A 25,875-nucleotide genomic window follows, 5' to 3' on the forward strand; every position below is an offset into this window, starting at 1 on the left:
GACATGCCCCCTCCCGCCCCTTTTACGAAGCCCCGGGACTTGCGCGCGCCGGCGGCCTATGCAAAATAGGCACGCCGGTGCGCGAGGGCCCTGCGCGCATAAATCCGGCTGGATTTACGCGCGCAGGGCATTTAAAATCCGGCCCTCTATTTCCAGCAGCTGAGGAGTAAGGAAATCCCAAGTGCAGAGACTGGTCTAGCAGGAGGAAAAGGAAACCCCTTTGGGAGAGGCAACTATTTTATCTTTATTGTGGATTTCTTAATTGCCTAAATACCAGGGGATTTACAAATGAAATATTCATAAATTAAGAACATAAAACAATAAAAACAGAACAGTAAAATGAAAAAATAAACAAACTTGTCAACACAATAAAACAACCTGCCTTTAATCAGAAATCATAATAGGATTCAAACTAAGGCAGTGATAATACCACTGAGCTACAAAGAAGCACTACCATCCCCCTTATACTGTGATAGTTGAGTTATCCCCTTCTTCTATACCTACTGCTGTCTTTTGCCACTACCTTGTCAGCAACTCCAGGCCAAAGCTGCACTATGATGGTTACTGCTCTTGAGCATGAACAACACAGCAGCTAGGCATACGGAGCAAGAGGACCAGTGATAGGTATGAGTTATTGTATAATTTACTGATTGACAGTTACATCAGACTCATTTGCTTATCTAGTTAGATAACAAACAACAGCCAGATATCTATTCTAATGTAAGTATGTTACAGAGCATCCACAGGTACAACAGTATTTAAAATTAAAAGAAAGGCAGCTCCATTTTTTGTAGGAGGTTGTCTATAAATGGGATATGTGTGCATGCGTGTGCATTATGTACTCAGCTATCATGTAAAGTGCACATTGCTGGTGGACACAGACACTGTATCTGTCTTGGTCTCCTGTGATGCAGCAGCTCTCTGTGCTCTGATTCTGAGTGTCTGTGCCAATAACACGTGCAGGCCTCAAATACATGACTAAACCTGTATTATCACGCCTTCTGCCTCTCCCCATGCATTCCAGCAACAGCACACTAAATGCAAGTGCGGCAGTGTAAGTCTGAGAGTATCTGTATCTGCACAGCCCTATCTGACAAGCAGGTAGCATGGTAACCACAGGTGTTACTCAACAATTGACTGTAATAGTATAGACAACAGAATATTCTGCTGTGACATCACCAAATTAAAATGAGTCAGAAGTCAGCTGGCCCAATGAAAAGGGATGCATTCTGACACATGAAAGACCTACGTTTCAATCCTGAGCCAGACGGGGATGCTGCAAAGGCAGCATTCATAGCCCCAGGGAAGGGGGAAAACTCTTGGTCATCTTTCAGTAGCTCCTAAGGGAACTGCAGCTTATGGCCCTGACCAAGGAGTGTCGATGCACTGGCTGATGTGAGTTGGGAGGGAGATAAAAAATAAGGGCGGGGGAGGGAAATACACGTAGTTAGAAATGAAAGCTCATGGTGCTATAGCCCAACCAAGACTGGTTCTGATTGAGCTGGACAGCCACAGGAGCAGGATGAAACTTCCAGGCCGGAAAGAAATAAGTCAGAAGTGAGCTATGATCCTTAGAGGAAACAGACTGTGCTGAAAATAAAATTACTGTATTATGCCCTCAGACTCTAAACTGACTGATGACATCACAATACGATGTATGAAAATCGATGCATAAAAAAGCCAGTGATGTCATCAGGATGAGACAGATGATGTCATTCTGAGGAACTGATTGATTGATCTGTTCCTGGCAGTTTGGCAGAAAAGTGTCAGTAGGGGATGAACAACAGGGTTGCAACAAACTCAGTGTCATAAAACAGGCTGGGCCTCACGACATCTATAGATTTCTAGCTCTAATTTCTTTTCAAAAGGCAAGACTGCAAGCCCATAAAGGAAATGAGGTAAAACCAGGAATGGCTCAGCCTGTCCTTTATGGTATGGGGCTTGTTGACAAACTTTATTTGACAATCAGTTTTTTTCCAATAGGTAGCCATATGATGAGCAAACATCAGAGACACAGAAATCCATTGACCAGTGGTGACAACAGAACATAATTAGGTTACCAGTTTTCCTCAGTTGATGGCCATATAATATTATTTTCAAAGTGTGTAAGCAATCTTAACACAGAAAACAACGAATCAGGACTATACCTAGAGCAAAATGAACCTCCAAATGTTATCTTTAAAACAAATTATATCCTCAAAATCCTTTAATCAATATACCAACACACATCCCTTATAGAAATGCATGTGTGCACATGTACTGTAGATTTATGAAGGATATTACTGTTGGATTACCCTTACAAAGAACATGAAGGGAAGTGGGAAAGATGGAATGAACAAAAGCAGTTGCCTTCTTGCCCACCATGGATGGGGAAGGACTGGGGGGGGGGGGGGGGGGAGCAGAAATAGTGTTGCCTTACCAACAGCAGGGGCATCGTACTCGTCCCCTAGGAGAATCTCAGGTGCAGAGTACGCCAGAGAGCCGCAGCTTGTAGTCAGCATAGTGCCCGGCTGAAAGCGATTACTGAAGCCAAAGTCTGTCAGTTTGACCACACCCTGTTCCCGAAAGAAGACCACATTCTCAGGCTTCAGGTCCCGGTGAACCACATGCAACTTATGGCAATAGGAGATGGCATGGACAATCTGGGCAAAGTAATGCTTGGCCTGGGCCTCAGACAGGCCGCCATCATGCTTCATGATGTGGTCAAACATGTCTCCCCCATCACCCAGCTCCAAGATGAGGTACAGCTTGGTCTGCGTGTCGATGACTTCATACAGACGAACCACATTGGGGTGCTGCACCAGCTTCATGCAGCGCACCTCCTGCAGCAGGTGACCTGCCGCTGCCTGGTCCAGCTTGGTTTTGTCAATGACCTTGACAGCAACCTTTTCCCCGGTGAAAACGTGGCGTGCCAGCTTGACCACAGCAAAGTGGCCCTTGCCCAGTGTACGCTCCAGGTCATACAGGCCAGCAATTTTCCCTTCATAAGAACTTCTGGTGCCCGCCATGTCTCGTGAGAGCCCGTCACAGGTATGTGTTCATTTGGGAGGCTGGAAAGAGCAAACAGAGAAAAGAAAATCAAGGGTCAGCATTAGTTGTTAAATGTTTATGATGTCTTTTTTCCCCCATTGTTAGCATCCATTGCTGGAGGCTCAAAAGCTGGTCGGCAACTACAGGTATGACTATGATAGCATAATCCAACAGGTGTGTTGCATAATCAATTGCAAAGATCCATGTAAAACAAACCAGAAAAAACAATTTAAACAGGAAGAGTTTCAATTTTGAAATTATGCCATCAGCTTCAACTTGCACCAATAAGAGTTTTTTGGCATGTTAATGCAAAACAGATCATTCTTTATGACTATGCCCAAACTTCCTTTGTCCATCAGGGAAGAGAATAATTTAGTGCAGTTTCACCATAAATTGAAGACCCGGCTGATGATTTCCATGTTATAAGTTATGATTGTTCTAATCTAGAGCCAGCAGTAGGAATGTATGCTTTGTCTCTAGAGGGTTTTTCTGTAATGGTATTTTATGCATTGTTATTTTGTTTTTATTTTGTGTTTTATTTTAAACTCTGTTGTACATCGCTTTGGAAGATTTTACTGTAAAACCTGGAAAGTGATTTATAAATGTTATACATAAATAGCACAGCAGGCAGTACTGCCTGTTGGCAACAGCCAATTTGTCATCTCTACACTACTGAAAATCTACAAAATAGAGTGCCAGCCTTTTGAAAGGTGCATCCCTTGGCTTGTCGTGCTTTCACTTGGCATCCCACATTGAGCTCCATGCAGACAGAGCGCATCATTGCAATAGCCCTCAAAAATCCCATGGGGTATTTCATGCAGGAAGTGTTTTGGGTCCCATTGTGTTTAAATTGAAGAAAGGAGTTTGTCCATCACATTCAGCCTTCCTCCCACCATCTTATCCAAATACGCTGTCCATTTCAGCCTATGTAGGTCACCGTATCTACTGATAACATTAGTAGCTAAGAATGTCAAATTGATTTTTAAATATCTCTGTGGTCTAGTTAGATCTGATCGAAGACTGTTCCAGAGTCTTAATACATGTTTGTAAAAATATGTTTCTTTACTCCTTGATCCATTTAACCTCTACCTACTGGCTCTAATCTCTTTTCAATAGTCCTTTCTATAAACATATATATGGACCTCCTAAACTGATATATAATCCTACCATAGCCCCAATAACTTCTTTCAAGGATTTCTTTTATCTCACATGCACCATTCTGATTATGTGACTAAGCTTCTCTTAAATTTGACACATGAAATGCAGTTTTACAGACAGTAAACATCTTATCCAAATGTATCGCAGATTACAACACAGTCACTTACAGCAGCGGTTCTCAATCGGTGTGTCGCAGCTCACCAGTGCGTCGCCAAGCACATGCAGCTGTGTGGCCACACTTCCAGGTCCCCCGCTGGCCCAGCTGCTCCCCCTGCCCCAGCAAAATAAGAACTCTTCCTCCACCCGGGCTTAAAATGCTGAAGGTCCAGGCGGCACAGGGCAGGAGAGCGGGAGTCGACGGCACCAGCATGGTCTCTTCTTCCCGGACCCCCATGTGCGCGGGAAGAAGAGACCATGCTAGCGCAGGCAGCATCGGCCCGAAGAAGAGCAGCGTGGCCCAGAGCAAAAGAGGAGCAACATCAGCCCCCGTAGCCGATGGGACTCCTTTCTCGAGGCCATGAGGGATGGAAGTGGAGGAGGCTGCTGCTGCCGCTAGTTCGCTGGGGAGAGAGAGAGAGAGAGTGAGTGAGCAAGCGTATGTGTTTGAGATCGTGTGTGTGTGTGTGTGTGTGTGTGTGTGTGTGTGTGAGAGAGAGAGAGAGAGATAGCGTGTATGTAAGTGAGTGATTGAGAGCCTGTATGTGTATGTGTGAGAGATCATGTGTATGTATGATTAAGAGCCTGTGTGTATAAGTAAGAGAGAGAGCAGGGGTGGTTCTAGAATGAGGCAGAATGAGGCAGTCGCTTCAGGTGGCAGAATTTTGAGGCGGCAAAAAAGAAAATGCCCCTCTCAGAACGCCACTGTGGTGTCTGCCTCGCGCTCATACCTGGGAACTCTCCAGATTTGACCTGGAGACTCCGGAATTCTGAACAAATTGCAGGGTCTCTGGGCCAATACCTGAAAACTCTGGATGCCCTGCTGCAGAAGGCCGGAAGAGAAAGGGCCTGAAGCAGCGCGCACTCAAAGAAAGAGGAGCATCAGCACCCGTGCCCCCAGAAAGAAAACTTGAAGCCCGATGCCGTGTGGCAAGAAAGACGAGCAGGAGCGTCGCCCTCCTCCGCGGGAAACTGAAGACGCAGGAGGAGGAGCAACAGTGTCGGGCCTTGTGCCGGAAAATAAAACAAGGGCAGAGCGGGCCGACAATACTGGAGGAGGAAGTGGAGCACATGTCCCGCAGGCCTGGGGAAAGAGGAGGCTCCTGAGGCTATGAGAATCGAGGTGAGAAGAGACAATGACAGTGCATGTGTGAATGGAAGAGGGAGAGAAGTGAATGAGTGTGTGTGTGTGTATGCCGATAAGGAGGGGTGTCGCCAACCTTCAAGTTGAAAGAAAGTATCCAGGGCTAGAAAATGAGAAGGTTGCTTGGTGGTGGGTGCCAGGGAATGAATATAGTGCCGAATTTGCAAAAAGCCAAATAAGTGTACACCCATCAGCCCATATATTTCTTTCAACGTGTTGCCCTCAGCATCCAGCAGATGACCCAGATGCGTAATGCCTTTCTGCCCCCATCCTCGCAGGCCAGTGTAATGAGAGCCAGGCAAAAACTCTAGGTTCCCCCTTATGGGCAAAAGATACAAGCAGACTCTGGGTAATCCTAGATGTACTGCAGTTGATTTTATATTTCTTGATTTGTTTTATGAGGACTGGTGATATTTATCTTTTTCCTTTGTTGCACTGCATACAGTCTCTCTGGCTTGTGGTGGTTTCCAGTTCAGTTTTTGTCTGCATGTTTCTATTTATGCTTTATAGTCTCTTTATTCTTGGTTAGGTGAGGGTCAGAACATGTGATTCAGGTGAGGTGCTGGCGTGTAGTTTCTGTGTAGGGCTCTATAGCAGCCTGGTTTGTTCTGTTTTCCTAATAGGAGTAGTACTGGAGTTTTAAGGCCTGGTGTAATATTTTCAGTGTTGCCTTTTCTTAGGTAAGGTGGTTACTGTTTGAGTGCTGGAAATTGGTGCTGTTTTGGTAAGGGAGATTTACTATTTATGCAATTTCTATTCAGAGTATTTATTTTTCCCTTGTGTCATTCTTAACAATAAAAATAATATCTGGCCTTTACTTTGTACTTCCACCGTGGATTGTAATGAGCAGCGTGTCCCACGTGTGAGTGCTGTCCGTCAGATGTGTCACACTGAGAAAAAGGTTGAGAAGTACTGACTTACAGGATACACAAAAGACCCAGTGATACACGATGCATTGCTTCACCTGACAGATCAAGCTAGGATTAACATTCCCAGGTATAAGAGAAGAGGGGAGCTTTGAGGAGGAAGCTGCAGAAAGGGAGCGAGCTAGAGAGCTGAAGGGGTCCCGGTTGATTCATGAGGACGTGGCAGCATTAGAGAGAGATCTGCCCTTGGCTGTTGCTGCATTATTTATTTATTTATTATTTTTATATACCGACATTAGATCTGAGACATCACACCGGTTTACATTCAGGTACTGTAGGTATTTCTCTATCCCCAGAAGGCTTACAATCTAAGTTTGGACCTGAGGCAATGGAGGGTAAAGTGACTTGCCCAAGGTCACAAGGAGCGACAGTGGGACTTGAACCCTGGTCTCCTGGTTCGTAGCCCACTGCTCTAACCACTAGGCATATAAGAGCAAAATATGTTCTACTGAAGCCCCAACAACAAATACTAGAAATCCTGGAACTTTAAAACCAAACACAACAGAAAACCTAGAACTCTACTTATAAACCACTGGTGAAACGCCAGCAGCCAGGCAGAAAGGTGAACAGCCTGACCTACCTCTAGCCTCTAATCCTTTGTACAGCAGTGCTACTGTGTGTGGGAACAGTGACCACGCTGTCCTCTTGCCACTCAATTTACACAGCTTAAGAAGTTAAAGTGTACAGGAAAAGAAGGGATGTTTTCAGGAAAGTGGAAGTGTGTGTGAGATTCCTAAAGAATCTCAGGTGAGGCCAGGGCTCAGCACAGGCTTTCAAAGCTGTTGCTACATTCCCAGTCCTTACTAAGAGTTAAAGGAAGGCAGATCGCTGAATCCGTCTCTTCTATTTACATTCCTCTGTTTCCTGGTATTTTGGCAGCTGAGAGTCAGGCCAGGATCCACTAAAAGCAGATGGCCTGGGAGTGGCTTAATCCATGTTTATGTTTTAGGCCTTGGTTTCAAAGATCAGCGCAGCTGAGATGCGGAGAAAGAGGAGCCGAGAGCAGAACGCAGGCAGAAGCCCACCTCCTTCTCTCTCTCCCCCCATCTTCCTTCTCCCCCTTTCCCAAAGCCATAAATTATAAAATGACCAAACTGCGCACACAGCTTCAGCCTGAAATAATTCTCACTTAAGAACCTAATGCTCTATTTACATTAAGGAGGGGAGGGAAAAAGGGGGGGGGAGCAGAAGTTTTTCAATGAACAATACATCAGATCTCCCCTTCTCCATTGGCTCAATCAACGCCCTCCCCCCCTCCCCTCTCCACCCCTCACTGAGACACTCTTCTCCCTATCTTTCCTGCTGACCGCGGTCTTCCCTCCTACTGCTCCTGCAAGAATCCAATCTTCTGCATGTCCTCCATCTCTCCATTCCCAAAATTAGACTGTAAATCAGGGAGAGGGACCTCCCTTGCCTGTTGCATTTGCAGGACTTGTGTTACTCATTCAAGTCAAGGTGCTGCTTTAGTTGTGTCTCCCTTGCACAGCGACCTGGATATTATCACTGCAAAACACCTGATTACTTTCCAGGAGTTTTAGGGTTTGTCCAAGCATTTCTATACAGCTCCGGGCATTAGAAAGGAGACGGGTGGGAGGGGGGGGGGGTCAGTCTGGTGCCTATCATGATGAGAATCTGGGCTCAATTCCCAAATCAGGTCTTCTGCTCCATGGGCCAGCTGGGGATGCTGCAGAAGCAGCAGCTGTAAGCCTTAAGGAGAGGGAGTCTCTGCACAGGGCTGGCACCCAGTGTCTGAATTTAGGGTACATCGTAGCTGGCAAGAATCATATTTTATGGCTCCCCAGGTGAGGGCTATCACTGCAATGGCTGGGCTGAGTTGGGAAGTTGGAGGGTCACTCACCTCGCATCATGCCCCACACACCCCAATAAGATCTTCATTTCTACTGTATTCACTTTACGCCTCAAGAAATATTATGGAGACGATGATAGGTGAGAGCACTCCATTTTAGCTTTTTGAGCAACTGAAATTTAGACTTTCAAACTTTCGTTGTTGGTTTGCATTAAGTTGAAATTTGATCTTCCCTGGTAATTTCCTTTCCTTGAGTCCTGCTAGACCAGTCCTTAATTGTGGGATTTCCCCTCCACAGCTGCCAGAGATAGAGGGCACACCTTCTTCCCTTGTGACATTATATCCAGCTATAAGGAAGGTGTGGCTTTAGGCAGCTGCCAGTAATCTTCTGTCAGAGCAAGGAGACAACTACTTTACACATATCTGAGGTAATTAAAAACAAAAATTAAGAATGCACTGGAGAGACAGAGATATCCCCTAATTCACTCTCCGTGTGTATCTTTGAACTATATATATATAGGGCTCAGCTGGAAGGTGACGGAGTCTGGTGTAAAAACAAAGTAAGGGTCCCCTGTTTTTCTGAGATATGTCTATGCAGACAGCCACCAAAAAGGCTGAAGAGAGATCCTTTAGAGATGTTCGTCTTATTGATTTGAAAGGGGGTCCTGCTAGGGCCCTCAGGACCAAATAAAGCTCCCATTATAGGACCACTGGTCTAAAAGGGGGCCTAATATGCTTAATCCCTGCAACCCCATTGATTGGCCCTCTGTAGCAGAATATGGCTCCTACCTGTATCTTCAAAGAACTAAGAGATAACCCTTTGTCTAGTCCTTTCTGGATAAAATCCCAGATGCAGGCAATGTCTGCTTTCCAGGGGAAGATCATACAGATTTGATGGAAATCCTCAAACAGGTGCCAGATGTTGATATAAGCTAGGGAAGTAGACGTTTTTGTGCTTTCAGCATAGTTTCAATGACATGGGGGGGGGGGGGGGAACAGCCTTTCCTATGCAGGTGTGCCCTTTTAAAGGCCAAGCCTTAAGACAAAATGGAGAATGGTCTTCCATCAGGATTGGGCTCTGTACTCCCTGGGAAGACAAACCTGGGTTCCAGCCAGATGTCTCAACAAGTCCGCATACCAGGGCCTCCTGAGTCAATCCAGAACTATCAGAATTTACAAGGACAGATGGTCTTCTATTCTGTCCAGAGTTCTTCCTCTCAGAGGCCAGGGTGGAAATACAAACAGGAGGATGTATGTTGACCAAGGTCTTATCAGGGCATCTATTCCACTACAGCCTGATTCCTTGCACTGGCTGAAGAAGCTGTCTTGGTAATTGCTTGGATTGCCATCAAGTCCAATGCCAGTTGTTTTCCTATTATATGAAATGCCCACTCTCCAGGATCTAGTCTATTTCTGTTGAGGAAGTCAATCTGCACATTCTCAATTCCCACAATGTGGGAAGCAGATAGAAGGTGCAGATTTCCTTTGGCCCACCTGCATAACATGCTTGCATCGGCCGCTAGCATCTGGCTGCATGAGCCCACTTGCTTGTTCACAAATGCTACTGCAGTGGCATTGTCTGATAAAATTCTGTCTGGCCTCCCTTTTATCAGAGGCAGGAAAGAGCACAGGGCTCAGCTGACAGCTCTTGTTTCTAACCTGTCTACTGACTATGTCGATTATTTCCTTGACCATTGCCCTTGTGCCAGTTGGCCCTGGCAATGGGCTCCCCAGCCACTCGTGCTGGCATCTGTGGTTATAGTGATCAAGAGAGAAGGTTCTAGGTCCATGCCTTTCAACAGATCAAAGGGTTCCATCCACCATCTTAAGGTCTTCCTCATTGACAGGGGTAAGAGAAGGTGAGACTTGTAGTCTAGGAACGCTGAAGACCACCGCGACAGGAGGGAATGCCACAATGGATGCATATGAGCACTAGCCCATGGGATTAAGGTGCTTTTTGAGACCAGAAAGTTTCTACATGGGGTATTAATTTGGCCATCCTCTTTTGTCCCCCTACTGTATTAAAAATGGCTCCCAAGAATTCCAGGGATTAAGTAGGATGTAAACTGCTTTTTGCATAGTTGCTCCATGGTCCATAGCACCGTACTTGAGGCTAGTTGGCTTTCCTGGTAGGACGTGGCTCTGATAAGCCAGTTGTCTAGGTAAGGGTGGGCCAATATGCCCCATTTACTTAGTGCCCCAGCCACCACAACCATCACCTTGTTGAAGGTTCTTGGGGCAGTCGCCAGACTAAAACGCGGGGCCTAAAATGGAAAATGTTTATCCAGTACACCGAAGCGCAGCAGATTTTGATTGGAATCTTGTATTGGGATATGAAAAATTATCCTTCACTAAACTGAAGGGTGCTAGGAATCCTCCCATTTTACCACCATAATGACTGAGTGAAGTGTCTCCATGCGACAGTGGGGTATCCTGAGCAGGGTCGCTACAGCCTGCACCCCCCCCCCCCCCCTCCACGTCACACCCTTGCCACACACAATTAAAAATGATGCATTTATAATAATAAATTTTACATGAACAAGAACATTTAACTACAGTCTTCTAAGGTACAAATATCACTTATATATATTTATTTATATTATATTTACATGCAGTGCTATAAAACCCTGCAAAAATGAAAAAAAGACCCTTGGAATTGGTATTAGGTCAATTGTAATGTGTGCTGGGTATGGACTTAGCTCTCAGAAAGCCACAAGTACACTGAGTTACAATTTCAATATAGTACATCTCCCATATCAGAGATAATAACTGCCAGCACTCAAACACTAACAACCCTACTTATGAAAAGGCAAAACTGCAATTATTACACCAGGCCCTAAAAAGCCAATACACCGACTATTAGGAAAACAGAAAAAGCCAAACTGTTATAAGTCCCTACACAGAACCTCCACACTAGCAGAATACGGCAACTCAGTCACATATGCAAAATACAAACAGATCCTTACAAAAATGCAGAATAAAGTAACCATAAAGTATTAATAAAAACATGCAGACAAAAACTGAACAGTTAACCACAATAGGCCAGACTATTATGCAGTGCAATGATGGAAAAACAGAAATATTACAATTCCTCAGAAAACATCAAACAATAAAATCAGGAAATATAAATCATCAGCTGACAAACAGAATAACATCTAATAATTTTAAACTCATATACATTTTCCAAAGACCAATAAAATATTTCAAACACCATCCAATACTTAAAACTTCAAAAGGATAAAAAAATCCCCGGCTGTTCATATCTGAGATATTTCATTTCCAGTTGCCCTGAGATTGTCGTGGATTAGCAGGGGAGAGGTGAGAGGCTGATCCTCACACTCTCGCTCTCTCATATATACACACATGCTCAATCATAGAACATGGTCTCACACACACGGACACAGATATGTTCTCTCAGACACAGCAACACACATACAGACATGCTCTTTCACACATACAGACATACTCTCACATATACACACAGACATATTCTCTCACACACACACGCACTCACATATACACACACACAGATATGCTCTTTCACACAGACATGCACTCAGACACACAAACATGCTCTCACAGATACACAGACATGCTGTCACTGACAGTCATGCTCTCACAGATACACACAGACATGCTCTCACACAGACATGCTGTCGCAAGCATAGGCACACACATGCTCTCACTCATTCACTTTCTCCCCCCTCCCCAGTAGAAGTACAAGTCCAGCGGCAGCCTCCTCTTTTAGCACCCTCTTACTTGAGGTCACGGGCGCTGATGTTGCTCTGTTTTCTATTGAGGAGAAGGGTCACTGTATCTGTTCCTCCTGTGCTCGAACGCCACGCAAACCTGGGACCGATGCTGCTTCTTTTTGCAAAAACCCAGGGAATGCACTGTTCTTTTTCCTGTATGGCCTCTTCTTCTTCCAGCTGTGTGGACCCACCGCTTTCTCTTCCGGGCCACATGGGTGGGAAGAAGGAGAAGTCATGCAGTCATCGCTCCAGACGGTGGCACCCTAGACAGCCACCTAGTGCTTCCACCGGCCTGATCCTGAGACACTTGTTGACCCTTTGAGGTCTAAAACAGGACACAAGGAGTCATCCTTTTTGAGAACCATAAAGTAGATTGAGTCTGTACTCCGCCCCTGACCCACTGCTGGAAGTGGAACCACAGCTTGGAGATCTTGCAGTTTTGTCAATGTGGCCATTGCTGCTTCTCTCTTGGCTGAAGAAAAACAAGGAAAGGCAATAAAGGCTTGGGGGACTGGGTTTGCTAATTCTAGAGAGTACCCTCTTTGAATTATGTCTAGAAACCACTGGTCTGATGTAATGTGGGTCCATTCCGTATAGAATTGCTGTAGGTGTCTACCTACCAGAACTATCAAGGAAGGGACCCTCTGAATATCATTGGGGCAGGTAGCCTGAGCCTATAGCTGTGGAGGAGTCACCCTTGGCTTTTCTTGCCCCTTGAAAGGAATGGGATTTGGCCTTAGTGGCTTGCTGAGGTGTATATTTGCTTGTTTTTAATTTTCAGTATTCTCTGAAGCGTTGGCGTCTTGGGCCTTCCATGCCTAACAGAGGCTTATATTTGGGGAGCCTTTGCGGCTTGGATTCTCCTACGTTCTTAACTAGCTTTTCTAGCTCCTTCACAAAAAGCAGGCCTTCTTCAAAGGGCAGTTTTCAAGACACAGCATCTGCTTCCCAATTTCAGAGCTACACCAGCCTCCTGGCTGCCATGCCTGATGCCACCGCTCGGGTTTACATTTTAATAAAGTCATACATGGTATCCATTACAAAAGCCGTACCCAGCTCTATCCTCAGATTCTGGGAGATGTTGCACCCAACGCACTACTGCCCATGCTACATAGCCGCCACAAATAGAGGCTTGCAGGGACATGGCATTATTAGAAAAGGCTTGCCTCGGTTTTTCTATCCTGGGGATCCTTTAAGGCTATCCTGTCTTCAACTCAAATAGTCATTTTGTGGGTAATTGCTGAAACCAAAGTGTCTACCCTAGGGATCCTGAGTAGAGCATTTCTATCCTTTAGAGGCAGGAGGTAGATTTTATAAGTCTCAGAGCTGGGTGTAAAGGGAAGGCTTTGGGGGGCTTCCAGATTCCCTGTAGAATCAGATCCCCTTCTCCCTTAGAGCCAGAAATCTTGAGAGAGGAAATCACATTAGTAATCAATGAAGAGCGTTCTTCTCTACGAAATAGCCTCAATATTGAGGACTCCTCTTATTCGCAGGTACATTCCCCTAGGTACATTCCTCTTCCTCTGGATAGTCTAATGGATAGAGTGCTCAGAGTCTTCCCCAGATATTGAGCCCTCCAAGGACTCCTGTGCAACAGTGAGGACAGAGACGCCTAGGATCTTCATGGCTTCCCTGTGCCACTTAAGGGTGGATCCATATCTTCAGAAGCATGAGAAGAACCAACTAGGGCAGTAGTGGTGCCATTCCTGGCTTGCGCAAAAGGCCATAAGGAGTACAAATTCAGAGGAAAATGCCCCTATTGGCCTGAGAGGGGTCCCCCTTGCAGATCCTGTGAGTCTGGGTCTGCCAAGACTTCATGTCCTGCTTCCCTACCAATGATGTCTGAAGGGGATCCGAGAGCCTGAATGCATGCGGGATGTGGTTTTCCAAATCTGAAGTGCTCAACCCTGAAATTGCTGCAGAGGCTGCACCTGTACCCTGCTAATTCTTCCTGTTCCTCCTGGGACAGGGGAATTAATGGCTATAACCTCCTGCAATGCCTGCTCCATGTTCCTATCACATGGAGCAGAGGGAGCCAGCTACCATGGGGAGCTGCCTAGTGCCACAGGTCGTGTACCTGAGGCTTCTGTTCATGTCATTTCCTCATTTTCTTGCTAAGCGGCAAAATTACATGCCATGGGAGGGGCCAGCTGCAAAAAGGAAGCTGCAATGGGACCTCTGAAGTGAACATGCATACTACACTTCCTGCAGTCTCAGGCCTAGTTCACCACTCACTGCAGGGAAAAACGTTATTCATCATCTCCAGGTCCCAGCGCCTTGCCTTGGAGTTCGAATGCTGCAGTAAGGCTCCTGCTTTCATTCTGCTCTGAGGTTCCTCCTCGTTAGTTATTTTCTTTTTAATTTAATGCTGCTGGCAAAGCACAAAGGAGAGAGCAAGGCAAGAGAAAAAGGTGGAGGGGGAGGGCAAAGAAGTCCAGCTCCTGATCCCCTGCTACTGACCCCGGTTCCCTGATTCCAAGAAATGGGAACCCCCTTCCAGGGCTGCTCAATCAGACCCTTAGGGAGTAAGCCCAAGAAAAGCTCTACCAGAAAATTAAAGAAAAAATAATTTCTTTTCTTTCTTTCTAGGAGCAGGCTATTACTGGGTAGAGCAGTCCCTAGAGACCATTGCCCCAGGAGCCAGTAGGCTCACCCAGGCTAATGACTAACTAGGGCCCTGGGAGCTGGCTAGAGACATGTTCTCACCAATCTGCAATTGCTGGAGACAGAGACTACTGGCAACTACTAAGGCCACCCCCACCCCTCCCTTGCAGCTGGTCATAATGTCACAACGGAAAAAGGTGTGCCCTCTGTCTCCAACAGCTGTAGAGGGGGAAATCCCATGAGTAAGGACTGTTCTAGCAGGAAGATAAGGAAGTGACTACTTTGTCTGACCCTTCAATATGGTGCTTCTGAGTTCACTTTAGCCAGCTACCCACCTGTGGTTCTCCCTTGACCCTGACGATTCCTTAACGGACCACAACTCAACCCAATGTATCCACTCCCACCTCGGACATTAACCAACCCCCTGCCCAATGCCATACAGGGTTCCCTCGCCAAATGCCTCTCAGTGCAGTGTCAAATATCTACTTGTGAAAAATGTCAGACTGACCCAGTTCTGGTTCTACCCCACTGCATGCATGGAGATGTAATCCTGTTTTTCTTATGTGCTCAAATACCCTCTTGGACAGGTCATTTTATCTGTCTGTCTCAATTCTAATCCCAGTTCTGTGTCCTTGGACAGGTCATCTTAACTCTAGCTCTCTGTACCAGAACATCATCTCATTTTATTTACAATTTGTAAATTACATTTATAGCAAGCTGCAGGGCTCAGCCAGAAAACTTAAAAAAAACCAAAAACCCAAATCTGATTTTTGTGTTTTCTTCCTGCCAAACACTTTACAAGAGCAATTTTAAAAGCGATTTATGGAGGGTAAAAAAAAAAATGTTTTACCCATATTAATCAGTTGTCTGAATACTGCAGACCCTCAATGCACCTAAAAGTCTGGCACTGTGCCACAGGGCGCAGACTTTTGGCCGCGCCGAGAGACGGCGTTCCCGGGGGCATGTTTAGGCTGGGGGAGGCGAGGGAGGGGATGCACGTGCATGATGGGCATTTCCAAAACTCCACGCAGGCTTTTCCAGCAGAAATCTACCCGCAGGAAAAGCAGGCGCACGCGGCCGCACGCACTTCGCACCCCACTGCAAGCTTCAAAGCGAAAGTACAGGCGTCCTGTCACTTTGAGAACTGGTGCAGAGCCCACGGGGGTGGGGGGGGGGGGTAGGCATATGCCGTCTTTGTCCCACTGCAGATAGCTTGAAAAAACAATCCCTAAGGTCTTGGGTCCTCCTATGCTCCCCGGAGACACTCGCCACTCTGAAGCCCTTTCAGGCAGGGACCTACAGCCTGTTGATCCCGTCTGCATTTATTTTGAGTCCTATCCAATCCTATCCTATCCTTTTACATTTTCCTATACATGTACATCACTCGTGGTCATCCCTGAAGGTTCTGTATATAGAGACAAAGAGTAATAATAACCTGCCTAATTTAGATGAAAGACTATGGTTACTTCTTTAAGTTATCTATATCTTTGATTTATTATCCGCCCATCTGGATAGCTCTGGTTGAAAGTGTCAGCTGCAAACCAGTCCCCAGCCGCTGTCCCCCCGTAGCCTACTTGAAATCTATCCGGCTTCCCTTTTGTCCTTCAGCGCGTATTAGAATATCGATGGATATTTAAGCCATGTCCAGTATTTCTCAGTAATGTGAGCTAAAGCCATCCCCTGCCCTTAAACTCCCCATCTGAAAGAGGCTGGACTGAGAGCAAAGAAACAGATTAGTGCCGAGCCATCACAGAGGTGAATGCAGAAAAAAAGACAGAGCGAGAGACTGTCAGGATGGAAATACCGCACTGCACTCTCCCTAATGAAACTGCAAGCCGGAGATGAAAAGCGCAGCAGCGGCTGGTGGGCCATGGCTGCGAGGCTGGGCTGGGGATGCAGGCCTTCCTGCAGGGAAAGAGGAGTGAGCAGATGTTCAGCAACTCAGCCCATGCCCCTGGCTTAAGGCTCACTACCAAATGCTGGAAATAGTGACCACCAAAAAGGGGGCAGCTTCTTACAAGGTCACCGGGGGGGGCTCCAGTGCATTTGCAAGTCTGGTTTCTCCAAGAAAGGCCAAGTCTACAAGTTCATAGATGCAGTAGGGTCAAACCAGACCAGTGTTGGCCTGTCCCCACGGGCCTTCAGCCATCCATTAACCCTCTTGGAAACTTGGCTAACTGCTTTCATTGATACCAGCTGAGCCTCACTAGTCGCCATGCAGATTTTCTTCTTGAGAACTACCGTCACCTTAGATTGCAAGGAAACGAAAATTAACTAGACTGTGCAGTCAAAGACAACATTTTCATCAGATCTTACTCCTTAGCATACAAACCAGATATATAGAGGGTTGGGTTTTTTACCATCGGTGTCATAAATGACACACATTATGCTTCAATTATGTTTAGTGACACTGACTATGAGCCCATCTAGTTTGCCCAATTTCTTATCTGTTGCAATATCATAGACCTCACTTGATGTCCAGTTTTCCCTTTACGTCTCTGCAAATAAGGATCTTCTAGGTTTATCCCATGTCTTCTTCGAGACTGCTGTTGTTGCATCCACTGTCCTATCTGCGAAGAAATAGTTTCTAATATTACTTCTGAGTTTAACTCCTTTCAGTCTCCTGTCATGATATCTTGCACTAGAATTTCTTCTCCTCTGTGCATTATTCATGCCTTAGACGTATCTGAATATTTCCACCATATCCCTTCTTTCTCTCCTCTCCTCTAAGTGGTCCTTATTTAGGTTCTTAAGTCTCATCTCATAGGGCTTAAGAATGCAGAACTTGCACCATTTGGACTGCCTCGGTCCTGTCTTTTCAGAGATACGGCCAACAGAACTGGATACAATATTCCAAATGAGATCTCACTCACAACCTGTACAAATGTATTATCATCTGGTCCTGTCTCTCCTTATAGGACCCCAGCATTCCCATGGCTCTGGCCACTCATTTTTCACACGTTTATTTATTTTTATAAAAGAGTTATAACCCACAGCCTCCAAAACTTGGAGTGGGCTGTAAACCATACATACATACAAATTCCTGGCCAATACAAAACATATAAAAAAAAACCAGATGTTACACTAGCGCACATATTTCTAACAGAGCCCAAAATCAGAGCCAATCGTGTTACTGTGATTAACCCAACCAGCAGAACATAAGAAAACCTTTAGAGTGTCAACATCAATAATATCAATGCAATAGGCCAGAGAAGACCAACCAATTCAATCCACCAACTCAAAAGCCTCTCTAAATAATGGAGTTTTAGTGCCTTTTCAAGCATCGGTCATAGTTTGCAAAGACACAGGCAATGAATTCCATAACAGTGCAGCAGCTATTGAGAGCATCTACTCACGTGGTCAGTGAGATGTGGAGAATGCGGAGAACCCAGTTAGGGCCCAAGATGGAGTGTAAATCTACAGGATTGAACTAAACTACTTTTTAAATGTATTTGCTTTGGAACTGTCTCCACTCTATGTATGATTGTGTATGTTTGTTGTAACCCATCAAGTACATGGGATTGTGCGGGCTAGAAATGTGTTAAATAAATTTGTACCTGATCCACTACTGAATGGAAAGCCAGTGAAGGGAACAGAGAACCGGAGCGATATGATTCCTAATGTTTGAACCTGTTAATATATGGGCAGCGGAATTTTGAATAATCTGAAGTGTCCTTAAAAGAATTTGCAGGAAGACCAGAGTACAAAGAGTTACAGTAGTCTAAAGCTGAAAATAACAAGGGTCTGCAGCACTGTTATGAAAATCACTGGGGTCTAAAAGAGGCTTTAGGTGACACAGTAGGCATAGCTTGGCAAAGGCAATAGCCACAAAAGATTTAATATGAGGATGCATTGAAAGAGCACTTTTTGCACTACTGAAAGCTTACACCCCTAAAATACAAAGTCAAAAGGAGCATCGCAAGGTGGAATGCTATTTAGAATAAGACATCAGATATGATGTTCATGTTGTCGCTCTCCTGCTTGACATATATCAGGAAATCACCCCCAGCACATACTGCTCACCTGCATTCCTGCACCTCAGACGCATGGCTCTACACTTCTTTGCCCTGAAGTTTAGCTGCTAAGCATTTGACTGTTCCTCAAGCTTTCTTAGATCATGCATCCTTCTCTCAACTCCCTCAAGTGCCCACTCTTGTTGCAGATCTTCATAGCATTGACTCCATCAATGCACCCATTACTAAGGTCCTGTATTTAGCACTCTCCTCCCTATTTACACTTTTTTGAAATGCAACATCTGCCCTTCTCCAATCTAGAACCTTTCCTGTTTGCAAAGAATGATTGCTCGAAACCATTAGTGGAGCTACCAAAACCTCTTTAAACTCTCTTAATATCCCTAGTGTAGCCAGGGTGCCACAACTGTAATCCACCTTCAATCATGGCCTAACATTCTCCTCTTGCCTTTCAGCAGTAAACATGCCACCAGGGTCACATGAAGGCTCCTAGGCTGCTGTCCTTTCTAGTTGGTGTGACCTAATAAAGCAATGGCCAAACCAGTCAGTTTCCTTCGAAACCAACTTACTGTATTTACACAGCAGAGCATGAGTTCCACAGACTGCGGTTGTACAATCAACATTTTCTTAGGTCTCATGTTCAGATCACTTGAATCATTCTTTCCATTGGCATGGCCCCTCAGAACCTGCACATCCGGAGTGAACTTGGACTCGCAGAGCTCTGCTCTTCAATAGAGACTTCTCCCAGCTGAAGTCTCCACAAGGTTTGGTGCATCGTCCTCTCCAGGAGCCACAGAGGTGTTCCACCAGAGAGCTGGGTATTTTCTGATACTATCCAGTCTCTGCACTTGTTTTCACATCATGCAGCTCCCTCACAACACCACTCTCAAAGAATTGAACATGCTCAGTACCCCACAACCCTAACCAGTTCATGATCACTCTCTGCATGGGGGTGACTTGAATGTACCACATGCTTACTAACCAAGAGTTACAGGATGCATCCCATCCAGCTCCATCACCTTGTCCACTTTCACTTCTGCTAGTTCCAAATGAACTCTCTCTTCTTTAAATGGAGTGATACTTGTCCTTCTACATACGTACTCCAAACAGCAGCCTTTTTCTTTTCTACCGTTATGTATGGTTCATGCATAGTTACAGGAAGCAATATGAAATAACGATGAAAATAAAGCCACTGGTATTATTTCAATGGGCTTGGTATCTGGTTACATTATAACATATGTCACTAGTGAGGTCACGAAATGCCTCCCTCCATGCTAGATGGCTATATGAAAGTATTGAAAATAGAATTTATTGCTAGTTTGATTGGAGTTCCACAACCTATCTAAATATGGTCTGAAATCACGGCAGGTCTCCTGTAAAGCACTGGAATTAATGCTTGGACGGGTTCCTGCTTCTTTGGCCCTCCTTTTTTTGGGCTTATGCCTTCATGCTCCTAAACCACTCAGTCCCATGGGTGACAGTCTTTGTATCCTGTGCAAATACCCCAGGAGCTGTCTGGTCCAAGAGGTGAGGATTCCTGTATTCCTATGCCAATCCCTTCCAGCATCCTGTGCGAGAGAATCTTGTGCATTCTTCTCCTGTCCTTGCCACAAATAAGGACATGATGTACAAAACAAAGACACATTTTGCAAAGTCCATTTCACACTCCAAAAGAGAAGTGAACCTCTTTCAAAAAGTAAAGGATACTCTAGAATGTGGAGTCATGGGATAAGGGTGAAAGGGGCAGGCCCAGGAATAACCTATGGAAATATTTCTTTACAGAGAGTGTGGGGGATGCATGGAACAGCCTCCCCGTGGAGGTGGTGGAGACAAGAGACAGTGTATGACAGGGGTGGCCAACGCTGGACCTCGAGAGCCACAAACAGGCCAGCCTTTCAGGACATTCACAATGAATATGCATGAAGGAGATTTGCATGCATTGCCTCAACTGAATGCAAACGTATCTCATGCATATTCATTGTGGATATCCTGAAAACCTGGCCTGTTTGTGGCACTTGAGGACAGGAATTTTCCACCCCTGGTATATGATTTTAAGAAAGCAGGGGGCAAACCCAGGAGAGCTTTGAGGAAGTGATAGGAATTGTAAGCTGAATTAGTTGGTGTGAATGGAAGCCTAGATAGGCCATCCAGTCTTTTTCTGCTGTCACAGTTCTATGTTTTTATCTTAGCCAAAAATCTGTGAGAATCCCATACAGAGCATTTCTGTATTTTACCAAAAGCATTCTAGGATTTGCAGTCAGATTTTTTTTTCAAATAAAAAATTCAGGACTCCAAAATCCAGAGTACTTCGAGTTAAAAAAGATGACAAAACAGGACTGGGTAAAGTTGTGCCAGTTACCCTGATTATTGTCAGGTCAGTATCTGGGTTGAGTAGAAGCCCAAATTAGTGTATTTTACTAGGCCTTTGTAGAGAGTGACACAGTCAAGAGGCAGCATGATTTCACTCATGAATAATTTAATATTCTGAGAAAGGCAGCACCAATCAGGGAAAGAGCAGAAAGAGAACTGTGTAACACAATTTGTTCTCATTAAAAAAAAATTCAGATCTACTGTACACCCCTCCTGTGCCTATTGCAGCTCACAAAAGTACAGGGCTATTTATATGCTGCAGTGCATCCCTGTGTTCTGCGCTCTCCTGCAGAAGCCCAGGCTGCACACAAGGAAGCATGCAGTCTGCCCCAAGATCTACAAACAAGCTGCACACATGGCACAACCTACCCATACGTTCTGCACCCTAAGTGATACTGTGCTTCATATGCGAGGCACACAGGCTGCACAGAGCACGACGCATACTGCACACAGAGCAGCTCCCAGGCAGTACACATGGCACACATTTCCTGGAGTCTACCTAACATCTCAATGCATTCTCATCCTGACAGTCCTGCTTTTAATATTAATAACACTTACCACTCTCACTAGAACACAATGGGACAGGAGTCACAAATAACAGCAAATTGAGCATCTGTGTGTATTAGTTTCTATTTAGCAAAAGCAGACTACTGTAATTGTCTCTACAAAATCTACCTACCATGGCAATGAGAGCCATGGTAGCTCTGCAAAAAAAATCTGCTTTTCAGCCAGAGACCCTCAATTTCCTGGCCTAACTACCTGAACTTTCGAGTAAGGTCTATAAGTTATACACCACTGGGTTCCCAATGCTGTCCTAACTATAAATTTGATTCTAATTGTAAAGTTGTTTCAAATGCTATTATTTATTTAATTATGTCATAATCTGCTTTGAAGGTCATTCCTGAGATAAGACAGAATATTAAGTGTCTAAAATAATAATAAATATATATATATTAGTCCTGTGACTGAAAAGAGCAGGAAAGCAATCAGCAAATTCTGGGGTCTGACGACTGGGAGTGCTAAACTTAACCCAAATCACCACTCTCTGGACACAGTGAAGGAGTTTACCCAATACTGGGGGTGCTCAAGTTCTTTGCATAGGTGATTAAGATTTTTCTTCAGAAAAGGAATTATATAATTTCTTAAAAGATTTAATGCAATAAAACTTCCCAATATACATTAGCCTTTTCTTCCACTTGATGAGAGTATGTACAGAAAATCTGGACTTCTGAAAAGTTGCATATTGCCTGCATGAACGTTGGTATGTGCGTATGTTTGTATGTGCATGAGGTTTTGTACATAAGTATGCATGTTTGCTTGCGTTTGTATCTGCCAGAAGCTGGAAAAGCAGGGTCTGTGGGGAACGTGTGCTGATCCTGACTGGTGTTAATAGTTAGGAACCTTACCTGCTTAGGTGCCAGCTCTGTGGGTGCAATGGGAGCTTGAGCACCCCCCAATACTGAGTAAACTCCTTCACTGTGTCCAGAGAGTGGTAATTTGGGTTAGGTTTAGCACCCCCAGTCGTTCTGAACAGTTGGCTCCTACGCCTGCACTGCTGGTGTCTCACCAACCAATCAGCAGGAGCGGCCATCCAGTATACGTGCTGATTGGTCAGCAGAGTTTATGGTATCACAGAGCCTTCAACCAGGAACCCAGACAGGCAGCCTTGCAAAACCCTCTAACATTTTATAGATATATATCTAGGTTTGTTTACCTATTTCTTTTCAGCAGTGTCTTTTTTCCTTTATGTATGTGTCCTGTGTATGCCTGTGTGAGAGACTACGTGACTATTGGTCTAACAGTACATCTGGCTCTGCCTGTCTGTGTGCATTTCTACTGTCTGTTCATGAGTGTGTATCTGCCTATATGTCTACATTTGTACAGTGTTTCTCTCTCTGTGCACCTTGTCTTGTCCTCTGATAGGATAATTTTGTCTGAACCAGGATAGCTCAGCCCCACCCCCACCACACACACACGCACCCACACACACACACACACACACACACTCAGTGCCTTGCTACTTAATCAGTATTAGCAGAGTGTCGTCAGACCCCAGAATTTGCTGATTGCTTTCCTGCATCAATTTTTAGCTTTCCTATTCCCAGCATCTTCTAAGACGCTGTCAAGGTTCGTGAGCCAGCAGAAGTCGTCATTGGCAGGTTTTGGACTAAATAGTGAAACTGATCAGCATTCTGATCAAATGAGTTCCATTGCATTAATGAACGATGCTTCTGTGGTATCTGCCAGGATCAGCTACAATCAAAGAAATCCCTGCACTGCATGCACAAATCCCTACTACTGCCGCAGGAATGATGGAGAGTACCATATGTTGCTCTTTTCAGATCACAGGACATCACTACAATACTTGCCCTACATCTGGAAAACAACATTGAGAATATAGCATGATCCCTACAGCTGAAAGGCATAAAGAGAAAGGTGGTCTATAATAACTCCCTGATGAGAACCAAGTCAGACTGGAAGGAGCAAGGTGAAGGCTATAGATGATGGCTCCCTGATAAGACATGGTTGGGAAGAGAGGCCATGTATGATAGCTCCCTGATGCAAACTTTTTGGAGTAGACTAAGGACAGAGGCTGTATTTTATGGCTCCCTGATGGAGAGACTGTACATGATGGTTCCCTGATAAGAGTCATATGGGAAAGATATGCATTAACACAATGTCCTATAGGTGGAAGTGCACAAAATCAGAGGGCAAACAACCATACTTCAAAGGTTTAAAGCCACATTGTTTGCATTTTCAAAGAAGATGAAATCATTTAAGAGAAACTCTGAACAAAAAAAATTAAAGCAGACAAAAGTTAGCATTTCAGTTTCCCACAGCAATCCCTGAAGCAAATCCTGGTATTCTGGAAGGACCTGACGAACTGCACTGTCAGTCACAACTGAAATATCCCAGCGCCCCCTCTGTACAGGTAGCTCTAGGATGCCAAAGGATGAGCCTCTGAGATGCTGTTTTACAGGGGGTTATACTGAGCTGGACTGGACACAAAAGAGAATCCTTATATCATATTTATTTATGGTTGTTTTATTTTGTTTAAAGGTGATTAACAAATCTTGATAGACAGCATTACAGAAGAGCTCACCTGTGCACATAAAGGAGATATCCTGGATATCACAGACAGCCTTATATCAGGTTGAGGGCCTGATATCAAAGAAAGTACTATAGCAAAATGACTTTCTAACAAAAAAAGATATGTATCAGAGATGACTTTATATCTGAAAACAGCCTCTGTCAGATAGTGCTATATGAGAGCTTTTTTTTGTGGGAAACAATTTGTAGCAGGGAAAGTACTGACTGAAAGCCTTTCAGCACAGAATGTGTTATATCATAAACTCCACCTTATATAATCAGAGAGTATGGAAGAAACAGCATTATAGAGCAGTCCTCCCCCATATATAGCACTGATCGCTTTCCTCTGTGCAGCGCTGAGTGTGTGCCTGCCCCCTCCCAGGACACGCTCACAGTAAGGAGGGAAAGGAAACTGTATTATACCCGGGTATCCCCAGTCACCGCACACAGCAGTGTTTATACCGCGCAGCACATACGGGACTTCTTCCCGCCTTGGATTCGCGGTCACTTAAATTATTTGTAGCAATCACAGGCATGTAAAGGGGCCTGCACACCCTTCTCTGGCAGCACTCGGGCCAGGAGCCCCCGCTGCCTGGCATCCTGGCTCTCGGCTCCATTTCCCAGTTCATTCAGAGCCCAGCCTTCCAAACCGCATTTCCTGTACTCGGCGTACAGCCCCAGCCACCGCTTCACGATCTGATCTGCACCTTCTGCAAGAACAGATGACAAACTACATATACAGCCCAAAATAAAGTGTCGCGCCCCTCATCCCCCAGCAACCCTCTCCCCATTGCCACCACTCAGATACAGTCGGTAGGGTGCCACCCTAACTGTCCTTTTCCATTTTTTTTGGGGGGGGGGGAGGTTAAGGAAAGGCGCAGACGGAAATTCAGCTCGTGTTGACACATCTGCGGGGTGGGGAGGGAAGCCTCCAACTTACCCCGGGCACTGCAGCACTCTCCAGCCCTGGTCTCCCCTCCTCTGCCGCTCAACTTGTGCGCCGGCCGGATTTCCCGGCAGGATCTCAGCTTCTCGCTGCTCCCGGCGGCCTGCCCAGCGGTCCCCTCCCCCCGGGCTGGAGGGCGCCGGGTCGCGGTAATCCGGATTGGGGGGGGGGGGGGGGAGCGAACGAGCCTGCGGCTCCCGCGGAACTGGCAGACTCGAGCGCTGCAGCGCTGGAAGGAGCCTCCTGCTTCTGCACCGTCTCTCTCTCTCTCCCAGTGACGTCAGGAGAGACTCTCGGGCTGCAGCTGCTTAAAGGGCACGACGGCTCTGCCCCGAACAGCTGCCAGGGGAGAGACAGGCACGAGCGCGCAAGTTCACAGCGCACGATTTGCTCTGCTGGCTCCCGGAATTTACTGTTCTTTTTTTTTTTTTTTTCAAATTATTTTCTTGTTTCGTTTTCTTTTCTCTGTTTTCACTTTTTACCCAGCCGCCCCCCCCCCCCGTTCCTTTTCTCTTTCCAGTGTGTTTTCTATATTCCTCAGCATCTGGCAGCAAGTTCTCTTAATTCCTTGTTTTTCCCATTCTTAGGGCTTTTTAAAGACTCCCAGCTGTCCTTTCTGTCTTAGAACTATGATGGCAGAAATAGATTATACTGCTTATCTGGTTTGCCCATTCACATCTGTGTTTATCCCATGCTTCTTAAATGTGCATACTGTCCTTCTCTCCACCTTCTCTGCATCCACTCTCTAACAAAATATTTCCTTAGATTATTCATGCGTTTACCTCCATTCACCCACATCCCATGACCTTTTGTTCCAGAGCCTCCTTTCCATTGAAAGAGGCCCCTGTCCTCTGCATGGAAACCTTGGAGGTAGTTAAAAATGTCTTTATCATAGCCCTTGTCCTCTTTCCTTAAGGGTTT

General features: G+C 45.4%; 1 protein-coding gene across 2 annotated transcripts in view; it reads right to left on the reverse strand.

The window, feature by feature from the left end:
- The window catches only part of LOC115095338 (SNF-related serine/threonine-protein kinase-like), a 90,428-nt gene extending 65,098 nt beyond the window's left edge, over nucleotides 1-25,330 (reverse strand). Inside the window, exons 1-2 of one of the 2 annotated variants that reach the window (XM_029608868.1) lie at nucleotides 24,949-25,330; nucleotides 2,420-3,050 (exon numbers count right to left, since the gene is read on the reverse strand). In XM_029608868.1, the coding sequence (XP_029464728.1) occupies nucleotides 2,420-3,008 (589 nt within the window). In that variant the 5' untranslated portion in view covers nucleotides 3,009-3,050; nucleotides 24,949-25,330. Of the gene's footprint in view, nucleotides 1-2,419; nucleotides 3,051-4,355; nucleotides 4,516-24,948 lie in introns of those variants that run through there. The other variant, XM_029608870.1, reaches the window with a different exon arrangement.
- Between the last annotated feature and the right edge of the window lie 545 nt (nucleotides 25,331-25,875).

The sequence above is a fragment of the Rhinatrema bivittatum genome, chromosome 7 (assembly GCF_901001135.1).
Source record: "Rhinatrema bivittatum chromosome 7, aRhiBiv1.1, whole genome shotgun sequence".
Classification (NCBI taxonomy): Eukaryota; Metazoa; Chordata; class Amphibia; order Gymnophiona; family Rhinatrematidae; genus Rhinatrema; species Rhinatrema bivittatum.